This window comes from Mercurialis annua, linkage group LG1-X (assembly GCF_937616625.2).
Source record: "Mercurialis annua linkage group LG1-X, ddMerAnnu1.2, whole genome shotgun sequence".
NCBI lineage: Eukaryota > Viridiplantae > Streptophyta > Magnoliopsida > Malpighiales > Euphorbiaceae > Mercurialis > Mercurialis annua.
The window spans coordinates 54,642,276-54,659,547 of record NC_065570.1 but is presented as its reverse complement, the minus strand read 5'-3'; the positions used below and the strand labels follow the sequence as shown (position 1 = coordinate 54,659,547).

Genomic DNA, 17,272 nt, shown 5'->3' with positions numbered 1-17,272 from the left:
TTTTATTTTATGAGTATAACTTTTTAATAATTATTGTTTTATTTTATATCAATTGATATTTTTTAAATTGAATATAAAATTATTTCTTTTAAATTGAGTGATTGTAAAGTGTATTTAGTTAGTTTTTTTTATAATATAATATTAATATTAGGTCTATTAATGTAGATGTTTTAAAATATTTTACAAACGATTACCAAAAGTGTGAATTTGGATGATTGGACAAAATTATAACGTCGGGGTGCAACTGACAAGAGGCTGAAAGGTGGAGGGTATTTTGGTGATTAAGCCTTTTTAATTTATATAAATTACGAGTATTTATTTATTGTTATACGATGGGAGATTATTAAGGAAAGGAAATGTGTAACTAAGCTGAACCACCAAAAAAAGTTAGAGGAGATATGATTTTTTTTGAATATCATAGAAAGAAGGAAGATAAGATAATTTTATCTCTAACAGAAAAGTACTGTCATAGTAACACTGTAAATTTTATTACAAGTAGTTGTGGTGGCTAAAACCGTAAATATTGAAAGCTGATAACCAATCAGAAAACAATTCTCCGGTTTTGCTTTCTGTGCCCCTTCTCCGACCCCAGGACGGCACTCTCCACTCCCTCTCTCTTCTAACACATTTACAGTCACACACAAACAGCAACTCATCATTATCATTTTCATATGTTCACAAACCGTTTTCATTCACTACTGCCACTCACTCTAATTCTCTGAAACCCTAACTCACTCACTCCACCAAATGCCACCGCAACCGCCACCGCAACCGTCCGGCGACGTGCTCCGCCCCGTCGACCGTCGGATTTGGCGTGCTTGCGCTGGTTCATCTGTTCAAATTCCTACTGTTAATTCAAGGGTTTACTATTTCCCTCAAGGTCATCTTGAACAATCCAATTCTGTTTCTAATTCTCTCATTTCTATTTCTAAACCGGTAATCGTTTGTAAAATCTCAGCCGTTCAGTTTCTTGCCGATCCTGTTACCGATGAGGTCTACACCAAACTCCTCCTCTTCCCTGTTGAGCCTTCTGTTGCTGTTTTACAGTATAATAATAACAATGCTGATGTTGAGGATTATGAAAATAATGACGATGATAAGATTGTTGCCTTCGCCAAGATTTTAACGCCGTCAGATGCCAATAACGGTGGTGGGTTTTCTGTTCCGAGATTCTGTGCTGATTCAATTTTTCCGCGGTTAAATTACCAGGCTGAACCGCCTGTTCAAACCCTAACTGTCACCGATATTCACGGAGTTACTTGGGATTTCAGGCATATTTATCGAGGTACGCCACGTAGGCATTTGTTAACTACTGGATGGAGTAAGTTTGTTAATAACAAAAAGCTAGTTGCTGGGGATTCTGTTGTTTTTATGAGAAATTTGGCGGGAAAGATGTTCATTGGAGTGAGAAGAGCTGTGAGGTCGAACAGTGTCAGTGGTGATTATGCCAGGTGGCATGAGGATATTGGATGCTTTGGTGGAACTGGTGTAGAAGGAGATGTGAAAATGAAGACGAAGGATGAGGCGTTTTCGAGGTGCGGGAGAGGGGGAGTGTCTCCTGTGGGTGTATTGGAGGCGGTGGAGAGGGCAGCGCAGGGGTTGCCATTTGAAGTTGTATATTATCCCAAGTCAGGGTGGTATACCGATTTCGTTGTGAGGGCTGATGTGGTGGAGAGTTCACTCAGAGTGTTTTGGACAGGTGGGATGAGAGTCAAGATGGCATTGGAAACTGAGGATTCTTCTAGGATGACTTGGTTTCAGGGGACAATTGCTTCAGCTTATGCGCCCGACTCTGGGCCCTGGCGTGGCTCTCCTTGGCGCATACTTCAGGTTTTTGCTTGATTTTTTTTGTTCTGTGGTATATAATGTATCACTTTGGCCTTTGGTGTTATGACTGGAATACTGTTAAAACATTTTGTCTTAATTCAATTATAGTTTATGTCAGTGAATATTCGTTGAAGAGATATTTGTATTTGGTAGAAAATTTCAATGACTTGATCTTTTGGGTTGTTAATAGCTTGCATATGCTGAAACAAAGTTTTGATTTTAAACGAGTGCATACTGCATTACAGATAGTTTTGCTTCTTGTAAAGGTAATGGCATCGCAATATCTGAAATGAGCATTTGATGCCTTTAATAGATGACAACGACAATAAACAAAATCAAAAACTAATTTCAATATGGATTTCGTTTGTATTCAAATTGTATATTTTCTATCTATGAAAATTTCGTAAAGCTGCTTGCTCTTTTAAGGTATTAAAAGATCAGTTTCCTGTGGCTTAGTATTTTTATATAATGGGAGCTGATATTTTTATGATTTTTAGATTGTTAACTTTTTGGGCAATGCAAGATATGGTAAGGCTAGAGTGGAGTGTGATATTTGACCTGCTCTCCTGTGCTTAGATTCAATAATCTGTTTTGAAGTTGAAAGAACACATTATTGTAAAATGTAACTAGCTTGTCTGTATTGCTGTGATAAAAGAGCAAGAACATATGATCTAAAAGTCTTCTTTACCATCCAAAATTAAGTTTTATTAGAATTTTTGGTTTTCGTAGGTGGCAAGAGATTTATAGTGTTCTCTTATTAGTAATTTCCCTTTCCTATGGATCAGTTCAGCTTAAGCTCCTTTGTTTTAAAGACAATTAGTACCTTATATGCTTCTATTTGCAAATGTTATGAATTTGAACTGATTTTAATCAGGTCTGTACTGTTTTTGATGTATCTTACTGTTCTAAGACAGGGTTTTACTTATCTGTCATTAGCCTAACAAGCTACTTCTTTTCTAAAAGTGACTGAAATCAGACCTATATAGTTATTATTGTTGTTTGCGTCATCTTCTTCGTCATTGTCCTCATGTTTATTTCTCTGCTCTAGTATTTTTTGTTTTTAGAGCATCATAGTTCGCTATAAGCATGTGAGGTGTATGTAATTGGTTGAGATAAGGTGTTAATTGAATTCGAATTCTTATGTTTCTCCTTATAATGCTCCTTATGATGCTCCTTCTATAATGCAGGTCGCGTGGGATGAACCCGAAGTTTTGCAGAATGCAAAGAGAGTTAGCCCCTGGCAAGTTGAAGTTGTTGCACCCACGCCGTCACTCCATGCTGCTTTCCCTCCGGCAAAGAAATTCAGATTTCCTGAGAATTCAGGATTTCTGATGGATGGAGAGGGAGACCTGTTCTTTCCCATGGCAGGGTTAACTAATTCAACAATGGGAAACATGAAACAATCGTTGAATTATCATTCTTTTCCTGCTGGCATGCAGGGAGCCAGGCAAATTCCTTTTTATGGAATATCCAACTTCGTTAGTGAGAATGCTTCTCCAATGTGCAGCGATAAAGGTCTTAGCAGCAAGATGGCACCGAAGTTGAGAACCATGTCTACTGAGCTAAACATTGGTAGCTCACAGTCTGACAACTTGTCACCAGATAGTCAGAGTAGTTTGCCTTCTTGTGGTACAGAACTTGTTCAAAACCCAGGCTGCAGCTCATCTAAAGTCGGTATTAGTTCATTTCAGTTATTTGGTAAGATCATTCATATGAACCAGCCTGTTGGCTTTGAGGATGTTGGCTACATGGAAGATTATGTAAGTAAAGGGTACAATGCAAGCAATTCACCAGACCTTGCAATAACATCCTCTTACACAGAACTGCTCAAGAGAATTGATGTTCAGTGCCAAAGGGCCTCAGCTGTTGAAGCTTGCTTTTTATGAACTACTATTGGTGCAACGTCATGCAGATATGTAGCTATACAGGTATGCTTACTTCTGATTATCTTTCATTATCTACCACTCTCATTTGTGTTAAAAGGAAATTTATTGCGAAATTTGATGATAAGGTCTATATAGCATGCTTCCTTCATGATTTAGTAGTCTATTATGTCCTGCAGTCTGCGCCTCATTCTTAGCCAATCCTTGTCCAAAATGATTTTGATTTTCTTCTGATAGATTTACAATTCTTACATTTTTTTATACGATACTGCATTGTTCTCTAGGTTAGTGTGTGTGTATGCAACTGTCAGGAGCAGCTTGTGCTAGCTGATCCTTTTTCCTAAATAAGCCCGCCTCTTACATTGAAGTATTAAGGATATATACATCTGTATTTATTTTGACTTGCTATTGCTAAACAAATCTGTCTCTCGTGTTTGATTTTATTAGGCCTTGCTATTTGAATTCCTGAAGTTAGTTTAATCATATAGAGAGGTCATAGATATTTTCTATGTAATTTGTTTCGTACCAATTGGCCTTTCAAAAAAATGCAAGACGAAGGTGAAATATTATTTTTACAGAAGCATAATATGCTTTCTGCATTGTACAATAAGGTGTATTGGAACACATAAATCAATCACGTTGGTTAGTCATAACTCAGTTCTTCCTGAATTATGTTTTCTTAAAATGAACTGTGAAAAGATAATTCCTTTAGCTACATTGAAGGGCCTCAGCAAATAATGGATTTCTCATGCGAGTGTCATGTTGTATGGTTTTACCAGCCGCCAGCAGATTGTTGAAATTTGTTAGACTATTAAGATGAGGGAAAATGTCAGGTCTTTTTAAATTGATCTTCTATTGACGGCTAATTAGCCATGGCCCCTGACTTTTGCGGGTCGTGCACAAAACCCCATGATATTTAAAAACGGGCATAAAACCCCTTGATTTTTGTGGCGGCTATCATAAAACCCCATAAATCCCAAATATGACCAAAATACCTTCGGCGCTGTCTTTTTCAGTCAACTGTCATTCTTAAAAAAAAAACTGACGGCGCCACGTCATCTGTCACGTCAGCAAAATACCTTAAAAATTTCAAACACTCAAAATACCCCTAATTTAATTTAGAAAAAAACAAAAAAATCAAACCAACCCAATCTAATCTAAACCATTCGATTAACCCAACAACCGACCCAACCACCACCCCACCAACCACCGCCGGAAAATTTTCCGGTCATCTTCTCAGTTTTCCGGTCATCTTCTACATGGATCTGTTCTTGAGGAACATATCTGTAGATCTGTTCCTCATGCAGATCTGTTCCAATGAGGAACAGATCCGTCGGATCTGTTCCTTTTTCGATGACCGGAAAATTTTCCGTGGTCGGGTGGCGGCGGTGGATGAGTTGACTGAATGGTTTGGATTAGATTGAGTTGGGTTGGATTTTAAGAGTATTTTGGGTGTTGTAATTTTTTAGGATTTTTGGATGACATGTCAGCTGATGTGGCGCCGCCAGATTTTTTTTTTAAGAATGTCAGTTGACCAAAAAAGACGACGCCAGGGGTATTTTCGTCTTCAGGGGGTTTTGTGATAGCCGCTATAAAGATCATGGGGTTTTGTGCCGTTTTTAGACATCAGCGGGTTTTGTGCACGGACCATCAAAAGTCAGGGGCCATGGATTATTAATAGCATCTATTGACACTCATTTGACTGATAGCTAACGGTAGAGAAAATGAATCTTGTCGTTTTTGGCATTTGATGCTACAGAAAGTTGGCCTATTTTCTTTTTCTTTTTTACCGAATCCAAAGAAACTTAACGTGCTAGATTTAAATTTCAAAAAACAAATTAAGCATGGTTTGTTTCCATTGCTGCTTACGACCTTTTTATGCTGAGCGATGGCTAGTGCTTTGTTATAGCCTGAATGAGTGAACTGTGTTAGAGTTCAAGAACAAATGGACATCCGGTGGCTCCGGTGGCCATGCATCATCATCGCTTGTAATGTAAGGTTCTGACAAATTATTTATTAATTTGATTGTGGCAGGTACTATTAAGCAGGCAGGAAGCTGACTTCTTGTTAGACCTCAGCAGTAGTAGCTTAGCTAGTTTGTGTTTGGTTCAGTCAGCAGTGTTTGTACTCGGATTTGTAAAACATAGTGTGTTTTTAAGTTGAGTATTGGATTTTTGTGTTGCCATATACATAAATGTTTGAGACTGCTTTGTATTTGTTTGTTGCTTCATGAAATCTACTTTATTTAATTTCAAAGGATGGAGGGAGGAACAACTGGTTTTTCTTAATGAATTGACCTGAAAAGGATGACATTCGTGGATCAACAGCCTGAAAACTTTGATTATTTTTCAAAATTACACTGAATTAAATTTATAAGAATTGAAAAAGCTTTGAACCAAATAAAACTGAATAATCAGTTAGTTCTTGTTTGTATTAAAAGTAAACCGAAATTTTTTTACTTCCAAAATTTTAAATTCTCGGATCAACTTCAGTTAGTTGGTTTTTATTCACTACAAATTTGAATTACGCAAGAAATGAGAAGTTTTAACCTGAAGTTAGATTATAGATTGATAACAAGCAAAAATAAGCATGAAGATGGGCATAATTATGTTCTAGTCTGCGTATGGTCAACAATGACATACTAAAACATGATCGTTGAAGTTTCCGATGAGAATGGCAAAGAAAATTACCATTAAACTACAGTTTAATGATTGAAAGTAGTAGATAAAATTAGCGGCATTTGGAAGAACCAAAACATTCTCTTAACTCGGTGGTAATTAAACTATTTTCTTGTTTGTGTTGAGCAGGCAGCCAAATACTTTAGCTATCCTCACCATTATTTCAATGGCTGTATCCTTCTCTAATCACACTTTTGTAGCTCCTCTTCCTCCTCCTCGCTTCTCTGCAAAACCCTCAAAAACCCTAGATTCCAATTCTATGTTACTACCCATCCAATCACTCCAATTCCACCGCAACGAACTCGGCCTTTCCAATTCCTTTTCCTCTCCAATCATCAAAACGCGGCGTTCCTTCAAGGCTCATCTCGCAGCTGATGCTTCTTCACCAACTGTATGTCTAATTCTTTTCTTCTATGTCTACTTTTTCTTTTTAATTTTTTTAATTAGGTGTCGGATGATGGTTAATAACAATCTTGTCGATTTCATGTTGATTTTAACCTAATTAAGTATCACTTATTTCATTTTGCTTGCCTGTTCAATCTATTATTACTGCGCCTTCAAATTATTGTCACAGTTCAAATTGATTAAATCATTTGCTATAATTAATTGTTCCTATCTAGAATAATTATGAAGAAGAGCCCAAGCAGAAAGAAGTCAATGACAAGCATGTACCCAGTTTAAAGAAGCTTATGAGTATTTATAAAGATGCTATAATTCTTGGAGATCAACGGATTGTGTCGGAAATTGAGGCTAGGATAAAAGTCATAGAAAATAACAACATTGAATTGGTCCAGAAAGTTTCGGATTTATCATCCGAGATAATCTCCGGCAAGGAGAAAATTATTCGGCTCCAAGCGGATTTTGATAATTATAGAAAAAGGGCTGAGAAGGAAAGAGTTTCCATCAGGAGTGATGCTCAGGGAGAAGTGATGGAGAGCCTTTTGCCCATGGTTGACAGTTTTGAAAGAGCTAAACAACAAGTAAAACCAGAAACAGAAATGGAGAAGAAGATTGACACGAGTTACCAAGGTATATACAAGCAATTTGTGGAGATCATGAGGAGCTTGAAAGTCGCTGTAGTACCAACAGTCGGAAAGCCTTTTGATCCATCGGTATGTGTAACTTGAACAAATTGCTTACTGTTTTATTATAGCTGAACCATGCATTGATGCTGATGTTTGTTCATAGACGGTTATTGCTGAACCATGCATTGATGCTGATATTTGTTTGTAGCCGGGATGGGATTGAGCTTAAATGATTGATTCATGTGTGCTTTGCTTATAGCATCTTCAAGAATGCTTGCTTAGGATATGATTGAAGTAGAGTAAGAAATGACGACTAGATGATGTCCTGTGTCATCGTTAGCTCAGCATGTAAAAATTCATTGCATTCTCATTGCTAGATTTGTTATTGCTAAAGCTGACCTCGGTTTTTATGGTTTCATTGGTTGCAGTTACATGAGGCCATTGCACGGGAAGATTCGCAAGAGTACAAGGAAGGCATCATAATTCAAGAATTCCGCCGTGGATTTCTTCTTGGAGGTCGGCTTCTAAGACCAGCAATGGTCAAAGTTTCTGCTGGCCCTGGTAAAAAGACGGTTGCTGTTAGTGCAGAACAACCTACAACAGCAGCTGGAATAGACAGCAGATAGGAAATCATGTTTTCGAGATTGGCATTATATTGATTCATTTCATTTAGCTTTGGGAGAGAAAGAAAAACGTGATTCCGTTCTTGATGCTGTAGAATCCAGTTTCATGTCTTTTTAACTTAATACCCCGGACAACTTTGATACAATAACATTAAATGTTTACTGATTGGTTCATCATGTGGGTGTGTGACAATCTGTATATTCTTGGGTCTATCAACGGTATTCTGCACATCCGCAAATTGTGCATTCAGTTTGAACCGAACTGAAAAGTTAAATTTTTATATAATTTCAAAATGGACCAAATTGAATTTATCGATTCAATTTGATTCGGTTTTTACACTCCCCCTAATGGAAGGTTTTCTAGCTGCTGTATTATTCTCGAACATCTAAATTTCCCCTTTAGAATATGCTGCACAGGCATTTGCAGCATAGGTTGAAACCTTTCTAAAGCACCCTAAATCGAAGACGAGGCAAAAAATTTCAACCCGAAAACATATTCGGTGCGATTAGGCAAAACATTATAGGGTTTATAGCAGTAAATCGAAATATTGAGTTTCAATGATATGTCAGTGAATGATAACAGATTCATTAACATAATCACATATATTAAAATTTATTAACAGTAACAATACTATGAAAAGCAATAACTGAACATAAAAATCCCAAAACAGGACAGTAAAGAATATACAATACCAATAACAGAAACAACAGTGATTACCCAGAATCAGAATTTCTAGAATTTATAGAGTTATAATATTTGGACAATCTACGAGTCGTCGGTTTAATTTTAGCCGGTTTTTTACGCAACCCAAATATCTCTTGCACTAAAGGCACATGAACCAACACCAGCTTCCATGCCAATAACCACCCTGCAAATTCCAATCAATCATCATTAACTCTTCAGTTCATCACATAAACCAAATTTCCCATTAATTAAACCCAACAAAATAGTAATTAAATTAGAGAATTCACCTATCAATATGAGCAGAAACACGAAAGACACGGCAAGAATCGGTCGCAAAATTAACAAAACCAAATAATCCCAATGCGAAAACAAAGTCTCCATTGACAAGAATGCTTTTTATTTTAATATTTTTTATCTTCTTTCTTATTTATATGTTTTAAAGGGCTGGGCTTTTATGGGCTCAGTCTGTTATACCGGCCCGATTATTAATTACTAAAGTCGGTCTCAAAAAAGCGGCGCAAGCACGAAACTGAATGTAAGCTTAAAGACGTCTAAATTCAAGAGAGACCAAGCTCGTTGCTCTTATATTGAAACACGTGTATTTTGGTTTGTTGCATCCGTAACTTAAGTTGACGGTTACCGGCTATTCCCGGTAGCATTCGGCAAAAACACCGTATTCCATCCAGGTTCATTATTCCCTCAAGAGTTTGATTGTGAAATGTTCCCCGTCTCCATGAGTTAGGGTTGGCGTTTGCTTAAAGGGGGAGCGTGTGTGTCAAATTACATGGAAACTGGTTCTACTCCTGCTACAATTCGATATTTTCGTTGTAGTTTCTTCAAACGCTGTTGTCGCTGTTTCTGCTGTTGCTATACATTTCCTTGATTGTACTTCCAATTTAGAGAATTTTGATTTTATTTACATCTATTTGTGTGTGTTTTGGGGTTTGATAAATGGATTTATCACAAGCTCAATCGGGTTTATCGCTGGGGTTTCACTCTCACACGTCCTCCAATACGAATCCAATTCCATTGCAATTGCTAGACCAAAAGGATGAGGTAATTGAGAAATTTCATGGTAAAGATGATGATCATTTGACAGAAGAAGAGGAGAATTTTAGCATTTTGGGACACCCGATGTGTTTAAAGAGGCAACGAGGAGGAGATGCTGCCGGTCAATCATCGTCGTCGTCATCTTCGTCGCCGAACCACCCTCCAAAGCGGGCTGCCATCGAACAACCAGGGCTTGAATCTCGACGAGCTGTGGTTCGAGCTTGGGGGAACCAGCCACTTCCTTCTGTAGACCCTGAGATTCATCAGATTATGGAGAAAGAGAAGCATAGACAAGTTAAAGGTATTGAACTTATAGCTTCCGAAAATTTTGTTTCTCGTGCTGTTATGGAAGCTCTAGGTAGCCACTTGACTAATAAATACTCTGAGGGATTGCCTGGTGCGAGGTACTATACTGGCAACCAGTATATTGATCAGATTGAATCCATATGTTGTAGTCGGGCGATAGTGGCATTTGGACTTGATTCTGATAAATGGGGTGTTAATGTGCAGCCTTATTCGTGTACCTCTGCCAACTTTGCTGTTTATTCTGGCCTTCTGTTACCTGGGGATAGGATTATGGGGTTGGATTCTCCTTCTGGTGGGCATTTGAGTCACGGATATTATATTCCTGGGGGTAAAAAAGTGTCTGCTTCTGCTATTTTCTTTGAGAGTTTGCCTTATAAAGTGAATCCTCAAACTGGATATATTGATTATGATAAGATGGAGGAAAAGGCTATGGATTTTAGACCTAAGATACTTATTTGTGGTGGAAGCTCGTATCCGAGGGAATGGGATTATGCCAGGTTTAGGCAAGTTGCCGATAGGATTGGAGCAGTACTCATGTGTGACATGGCTCATATTAGTGGCCTTGTGGCAGCTAAGGTTTGAAACTCATATATTCATTATGCTTTAATTTGGAGTTTCATATTTTTGTTTCTGTTTGTGCTTTATTACCTGGTTTCGATGATCATGCTCTTTCTATGTTCATAGTTGCTTCGTTTTCATGAGTTTATTACATACGAAAATGTTTCTGTTTGTGGTTTGAAATGCATACATGTGACCAAAATTTTATAGTTAGACTGAGCCATAAATTAGTTTACTTATTGCTTATGGCATTCAAATTTTTCTGTACATATTGGTTTCGAATCTATAGAATGTGGTGTTAGCATTACTTTTTAGTATATATGCCATGTGTATTTGTGGAGTTGCATGGTTTGATATCCTATAGACCTTAGCTTAATAATGTGACTTTAATTTAATGTTGAAAAAGTATATGGCAATATCATTTGGAATGTTCTATCTGAAATTTATTGGAACTAGTTGTAGTTTTCTTACTATTGTGTTTATTTTCATCTTTGTAGGAATGTGCAAGTCCTTTTAATTATTGTGATATCGTTACCTCCACTACTCACAAAAGTCTTCGAGGTCCTAGAGGAGGAATTATATTTTACAGGAAAGGGCCTAAACCAAGGAAGCAAGGAGTTCATCCTAATCACGGTGATGGTACTAGCCATTATGATTTGGAGGAAAGGATAAATTTTTCTGTACATCCATCATTACAAGGAGGGCCACACAATAATCACATTGCTGCTCTTGCTATAGCCTTAAAACAAGTAGCTACCCTCGAGTACAAAGCATATATGCAACAGGTGAAGAAAAATGCCCGGGCATTAGCATCTGCCTTGTTGAGGAGAAAATGCAGATTGGTTACTGGGGGTACCGACAACCATTTGTTGCTCTGGGATCTAACTACTCTTGGCTTGGCAGGTATTGTTTGCTTTATTGAATATTATTATTTCCGTGTGGATGCATGTTCACTTTTACAGTAGCATAGGCAGTATATTATCATCACAATAAGAATTTATTTTTTGCACAAACATCAGTATGGTTGACCAAGTTTTGGGTGAGCTTCAACAATGTTTTTAGAATTCAAAACATTTTTGGGAAATTCTATCCCTTGTGATTGAAGTACAATTTTATCCAAGACATTAAAGAATTTCATGTGCATTTTGAAATTAGGATCGATTAAAATTATATAAATAGAAACTTTACTTGGAAAGTGTAGAATTAATCTACCTCCTGTAAGAACTACAAAAATTCACTTGCCGGATTCTATCCTAAGTTTGTGGAGCTCTGTCTATCTCAGACACATGAAGAATTAAATGTGTTTTACGTATAGGAAAAAGCCTTATTGGAATTTTTTATCTCCTAGACAGCCTAATGTAATTTAATTTGGATTAACAATGTAGAATTGGTGCCTATCTGTTAATCCTTCCATTATGAATTCCTTGCATCATATATCTGTGATATTATTGTGGCTGTTTGGATCAATTTCTGTTCATTGATGATATAATTATTTTATATCCCGACTTTTACTTTATCAGTACGAATCTTATAAGCGAAGTGGTAGCCTTAAAGCAGCAAAAGATTGTAATAGAACTTCACCTGAATATTTATGAGCATGTTCGGCTGTTGATACTTCATAGCTGATAACATTGTGAATAAACACTATGCACCTATAACTATGTTTAGTTGTGCTATAGTTTTCTTTGAAACTGTGCGGATGTGCATTTTCTTTGTCCCCTTCTTTATATTCTTTTGCAGCATATATTTTGCATAATTGTGCGCAAACGTATGCGTTGGTTTACTTTCCTAATGTTCCTTTCCTTTCTTTTCAGGCAAGAACTATGAGAAAGTATGTGAAACATGCCACATTACTATTAATAAAAGTGCTGTATATGGTGAGAATGGCGTTGTTTGTGCTGGTGGAGTGAGAATTGGTGAGTTGTAATCTAGTCACATTTTAAAATTTCTTAACTTTTAGTGAATCTAAAAAGGCTTTATAATCTTATAGACCGACGAAGTTGATAAATTAGCTTTATTGATGCCACAATGGTCAAAATAAATTTTGAATCGATATGAGCTCAATGTCGAATTGTTTTAAGTTCTGCCTCAGCATGACCGACTTGTGCTGTATTTTAATTCTAATTTCTATCTATGTTTTCATTCAGGCACTCCTGCTATGACATCAAGAGGCTGTTTAGAGGGGGATTTTGAAATTATCGCCGACTTTCTTCTTAGGGCAGCTCAGATCACAAGCGCATTACAAAGAGAACATGGAAAATTCCAAAAAGAATTTCTCAGGAGTCTTCAAAATAACCGAGACATAATTGAGCTCCGAAACCGGGTTGAAACATTTGCTTCTCAGTTTGCAATGCCGGGATTTGACTTTTAAATGTGCAAAAGAGGCAACTCGATTGAATCCATGGATGAATTTTTCTGCTTCTGTGGCTTCCTCATCATGGTAATCTGTCCATTTTTCTACATACTATATTTTTCACATTCGGTGTCTTGTAAATTAGCGATCTTTTAGGTAACTCCTCAACTCAGTTACTTAATCTCAAGTTAATTGGGATCAGCTGTATGGATTATTTTAGATACCTTAGTAAAAATATATCAATATCAACTTCAAATTGTATTTCCCTGATTTTGTAAAAATTTATATAAAATATTAGGAAGACAAGAATAAGTATAAAACTTAACGGAGGCCTTGCTGGATTTTCTTGAAGCGCCTCATTGTTTGCCCCTATTCTATAGTGTGCTTGCAACTTTGCATACACATTATAATATTATGTTCCCTTTATTATGGTCATGATGGCAGAAATTAAGGTGACTTGCTGTAATTTGTATTAGTCTCAAACAAACAAAAAGATGGTAATGGAATTTTAGTGTGAGAGGTATTTGGATTTTAGTTGTTGTCAATTTACTTTTTTGGAGAAGCATTGTTAAATCACATATGAAAACTTGGTGGAAGAAGATGATTGCTGGTAATAATTAAAGGTGTGGGTTTAAATAGCAATCATAATTTACAGTGGCCACAGCTTTAGTTGTAAATACTACTGCAACTTTGCTGCCATAGAAACAATCTTTATTTAATTTTCTGGCAGCAGCCTGAGCCTGAGCCTGAGCCTGAGCTAGTTTGAGCTATCAAAAAATGTTGAAGCTTTATTTATTGATCTAAGATTTTGTCTGTGAATGAATGCTTCCCATTATTACTTTTGTTTAATCACTATACTCTACTCATTTGGATCCCTTCAATGGAGGCATGAATTTCCGGCAAGGGACAAAAAGCACCATACATTTTTATTTTATTTTATTGTTCCTTATTTTCTGCTTTCCTTTTCTTTTAAAACCCTAAAAAGGGGAGGAGCATAAATTGGCTAACTCACTCACACTTCCTAATGTTAATCAATTAGCATAATAATTTCTAATTTTAGAAAATTAGGTTTAAAACGGGTTAATTGACTTAAATTTAAGGTTTAATCATTCAAATATTTGAGTTTTTAGTTTCAATTGTAGTCATTTGTTCAAATTAGAGTGGAAAAGAAATTCAAATAATGCTCTTTATATTGTTTGATATTGTTTCAATTTGAAATTTTTACCATCAAAAATTTCAAATATGGAGGGTATATTTGAAACCTAAGTAGCACGGAAACGGAAACGGGAAACGGAAACGATACGAAACGGACACGGGGAAACGAAAGTTTTTCAAAATGAAGGACACAAAACGTGGGGGAAACGTGTAAATAACAAAAATTTAGGGATATATTTATAAAAATATTATTTAAATATTTATGATAATTAACAAAATAATTCAATTTAATGTACTAAATATTTAAAATTTTATAAATATATAAAAAATATAATACAATTCAACACAAATAAGTATATTTGTTGTATTGTGGGCAATGGGAATGTAAAATTTATGGGTAACTAGTTAGATTTTTTTATTTGTGGATAATAATTTTAAATTTTTTACAAATTTTAATTTTTATTATTTACAGAAACGGCCCGAAACGTTTCGTACGGGTGTCCAAGAGTTTCGGGTTTCCGAAACGTTTCCGAAACGGGAAACGCAACTTTATCGAAGTTTCCGCGCTTCTTAGTTTGAAACTATTTTCACATTGATTTAAACAAATGGTTTAATTGAAAATAAAAAAATGAGTTAAAATTGACGATTTTAAAAGGTTTAACTAAAAAACAGTGTATTGTTTAGGATTAAATAAATTGAAAGAGTATGATTTGTAATTGACAAAATGAGCAAGTTTGAGTAATCTAATTTGGCGCACAAATTCAGGAACAAAGATGATTTATTTTTTTTCTGTATTATAATTATGAGAGAGAAGGAAAAAAAGAGAAGTGAGACATGTCAGTAAGAAAGAGGAAGACTTTGATGATCTATTCCATCCATTGCTTTCAAACTAAAACTGATCTTCTTCTTCTTCATCCAACTTATACCAAAGTTGGCTGCTTTTCAGGAATCTTGCACTACTTCTCACCCATCATTCTTTCTCTACTATAATCATTACACCAGTCATTTCTTCTCTAATTTAATATCAACTTCATAGAGTAGAGGGAAAATATTTTGAATTTACTTATAGTATTAAATTATACTAAAGTAGCATTTAAAAATTAATATTGACACTGAAAGAAGCTTCCATTCCTTTTGTCCTTTATAATTTAATAAATGAAACCAAGGATTTGGTGTTTTGATGTTCATATCCAAATAGGAACACCTTGGACCCTGCATATTCTAACATTTTACCAAATCTTTCTTTTTTTTTTCTATTAAATTAAAAAGTCTTCTCAATCCCAGAAATCTCTGTTCTTGTTTTTTTCCTGAATTAGGGTTTCCATACAGAAAAGCTTTTAACTTTAATAGTAACCAACCTCTAATCAACAGTTACCATAGAAGGGCATAAATTACCAAAAATAAAGAAACTTTATGCTTAACCAAAAAATAAAAACTATAGGGGATGAGAAAAAAAAGTTAAAAGGTACAACCAACAACCCCAACAACTGCTTCCTCTCTACCTTGTATTTTTTTTCCTTCATTAATTAAAATAAAATTTGTGTTTATCTATGACTGCAAAAATCCAAAAGCTTTTTTCTTCCTTCAACAATCTCATCAAAGAAATCATCAAGCTGGCCAACAATATTTTCAGCTCCAGATCTCAAAACCCCAAAACACCCTCTCAAATTTTCTACTCTCTCTCTTATCTCCACTTCTGTTTCCCAATCCACCACCTGCCCACTTTTCCTTTCAAGCTCTCCTCTTAATTCTTCCATTGCCATTTTTGATCTTCTAAATTCATACAATAACACCCCTGGCCTTCCATTTATCTGGTTTATTTCTTCTGCCACTCTCTGCTGCAGTCTTGCTGTTGAAATCATGAAAGCTGATCCGAAAAATAGACACCCTTCGTATCCATTTCTTGAAAAGCTTGATTCTTGGAAGCAGTAGACTAGTCCGTAGAGTAAGATCATTAGTAATAAAGAACTGACATTTCTCATTGCATAGAGGACTCCTCTAAACCCGTTGAACCCGTTTAGTTTTGATTCAATGGACACCTTTTCATCGAATCTCAATGATAATGGTTGGATTCTTGTTTCCATTAATCCTCTGTTTTCTTCTTCCAATCCTACTGCTTCTCTTCTACACCCTGAAATTGCTCTTATTACCTGTTTTCACAAAAGTTTCTCATTGTTAGCTTTGCATAATCTTGAATGCCTTATATTCAAGAATCAAGAAAATAGAATCAAGAAAAATGATGAAGAACCAACCTGTCTGGAGATTTGAGAGGTGAGACGGCGATGATTGTCAAGAGAAGAAGTGATATTGAAACCAGTAGAGTAATAATTTTCCATGGCAGAAATTCCTGATTTAAGAACATGGCAAGCTTCCCAAAGTTTAGAGCTTTCATCCATGTATTCATCAAGCCACTTATCACCAACGGGCAGATGAAGTTTTTGAACAAGTAAAGTCAGCTGGGAGTGAGAAGATCTTAATAAAGAAAGAACCCTTTGAAGGAATTGGATTGACATGAAATTGTTGGAGAGATAAACACGTTCAAGATCATCGATTCCTCTGGTTAAAAATGAGTAAAATCCATTCACAGAATTTGTAGAAGAAGGATCCATATTCAAAGCTAAATTATAACAAGAAAAAGAGAGGAATAGAGAAGAGGAGAGGGGAGGAAAGGGTTGTGGTATTTAAATTGAAATTTGAAAGAAGAGAGGCATCATTATGATTATGATAATAATAATAATAATAATAATAATAATAATAATAATAATAATAATAATAATAATAATAATAAGAGGAAGGGAAAATTAAAAATAAAAAAGGTTAAAAGATATGGAAAAAGGAAGAGAGGGAATATGTTAGAAGGTCAGGTTGAAAAGGATTGTTGGGAGCAATGATGGGTGTTTCCTATAGAGGGGAAAGGATGATTGGTAATATGCTATTTTCATTGTTTTATTTTATGGGCAGAAATACTAGTATTAGAGAGAAAAACAACAACATCAAATGTAAAAACTACTACAAACAAAATATTAATAACAAAAAAAATCAAGAATTCAAAAAAAGGAAGTAAGAAAATCAAGAATTCAAAAAAGGGAAGTAAGAAAATCAAGAATTCAGAAGATTAGCTAGCTCACT

The 17,272-nt window shown here is 35.7% G+C and overlaps 5 protein-coding genes across 5 annotated transcripts; 3 read left to right on the top strand and 2 right to left on the bottom strand.

Annotated features, from left to right (window-relative positions):
- Positions 1-512: 512 nt before the first annotated feature.
- Positions 513-5,966, top strand: LOC126686047 (auxin response factor 17). The gene is made up of 3 exons (XM_050380069.2): positions 513-1,830; positions 3,015-3,755; positions 5,745-5,966. The coding sequence occupies exons 1-2, from the start codon at positions 748-750 to the stop codon at positions 3,711-3,713; spliced, it is 1,782 nt and encodes a 593-aa protein (XP_050236026.1). The 5' UTR covers positions 513-747; the 3' UTR covers positions 3,714-3,755; positions 5,745-5,966.
- Positions 5,967-6,320: 354 nt separating this feature from the next.
- On the top strand, positions 6,321-8,213 carry LOC126686099 (uncharacterized). Its single transcript, XM_050380131.2, has 3 exons — positions 6,321-6,779; positions 7,009-7,500; positions 7,842-8,213. The coding sequence occupies exons 1-3, from the start codon at positions 6,555-6,557 to the stop codon at positions 8,037-8,039; spliced, it is 915 nt and encodes a 304-aa protein (XP_050236088.1). The 5' UTR covers positions 6,321-6,554; the 3' UTR covers positions 8,040-8,213.
- Positions 8,214-8,624: 411 nt separating this feature from the next.
- LOC126686108 (uncharacterized) lies at positions 8,625-9,113 on the bottom strand. The gene is made up of 2 exons (XM_050380142.2): positions 9,009-9,113; positions 8,625-8,905 (listed from the first exon to the last, which is right to left on the bottom strand). The coding sequence occupies exons 1-2, from the start codon at positions 9,100-9,102 to the stop codon at positions 8,751-8,753; spliced, it is 249 nt and encodes an 82-aa protein (XP_050236099.1). The 5' UTR covers positions 9,103-9,113; the 3' UTR covers positions 8,625-8,750.
- Positions 9,114-9,383: 270 nt separating this feature from the next.
- Positions 9,384-13,360, top strand: LOC126686058 (serine hydroxymethyltransferase 7). Its single transcript, XM_050380080.2, has 4 exons — positions 9,384-10,653; positions 11,133-11,538; positions 12,450-12,551; positions 12,783-13,360. Exons 1-4 carry the CDS (start codon positions 9,673-9,675, stop codon positions 13,004-13,006), a joined length of 1,713 nt encoding a protein of 570 aa, XP_050236037.1. The 5' UTR covers positions 9,384-9,672; the 3' UTR covers positions 13,007-13,360.
- Positions 13,361-15,467: 2,107 nt separating this feature from the next.
- LOC126686089 (uncharacterized) lies at positions 15,468-16,894 on the bottom strand. Its single transcript, XM_050380120.2, has 2 exons — positions 16,396-16,894; positions 15,468-16,293 (listed from the first exon to the last, which is right to left on the bottom strand). Exons 1-2 carry the CDS (start codon positions 16,750-16,752, stop codon positions 15,688-15,690), a joined length of 963 nt encoding a protein of 320 aa, XP_050236077.1. The 5' UTR covers positions 16,753-16,894; the 3' UTR covers positions 15,468-15,687.
- Between the last annotated feature and the right edge of the window lie 378 nt (positions 16,895-17,272).

Bases quoted from the DNA above. Each gene is read 5' to 3' on its own strand.
- LOC126686047 (XM_050380069.2), top strand. From the start codon at position 748: ATGCCACCGCAACCGCCACCGCAACCGTCCGGCGACGTGCTCCGCCCC. The intron at 1,831-3,014 runs GTTTTTGCTTGA...TCTATAATGCAG, and splicing joins CTCCTTGGCGCATACTTCAG to GTCGCGTGGGATGAACCCGA.
- LOC126686099 (XM_050380131.2), top strand. From the start codon at position 6,555: ATGGCTGTATCCTTCTCTAATCACACTTTTGTAGCTCCTCTTCCTCCT. The intron at 6,780-7,008 runs GTATGTCTAATT...GTTCCTATCTAG, and splicing joins CTGATGCTTCTTCACCAACT to AATAATTATGAAGAAGAGCC. The intron at 7,501-7,841 runs GTATGTGTAACT...CATTGGTTGCAG, and splicing joins GAAAGCCTTTTGATCCATCG to TTACATGAGGCCATTGCACG.
- LOC126686108 (XM_050380142.2), bottom strand. From the start codon at position 9,102: ATGGAGACTTTGTTTTCGCATTGGGATTATTTGGTTTTGTTAATTTTG. The intron at 8,906-9,008 runs GTGAATTCTCTA...TGGAATTTGCAG, and splicing joins GTTTCTGCTCATATTGATAG to GGTGGTTATTGGCATGGAAG.
- LOC126686058 (XM_050380080.2), top strand. From the start codon at position 9,673: ATGGATTTATCACAAGCTCAATCGGGTTTATCGCTGGGGTTTCACTCT. The intron at 11,539-12,449 runs GTATTGTTTGCT...CTTTCTTTTCAG, and splicing joins AACTACTCTTGGCTTGGCAG to GCAAGAACTATGAGAAAGTA. The intron at 12,552-12,782 runs GTGAGTTGTAAT...GTTTTCATTCAG, and splicing joins TGCTGGTGGAGTGAGAATTG to GCACTCCTGCTATGACATCA.
- LOC126686089 (XM_050380120.2), bottom strand. From the start codon at position 16,752: ATGGATCCTTCTTCTACAAATTCTGTGAATGGATTTTACTCATTTTTA. The intron at 16,294-16,395 runs GTTGGTTCTTCA...TTGTGAAAACAG, and splicing joins CCTCTCAAATCTCCAGACAG to GTAATAAGAGCAATTTCAGG.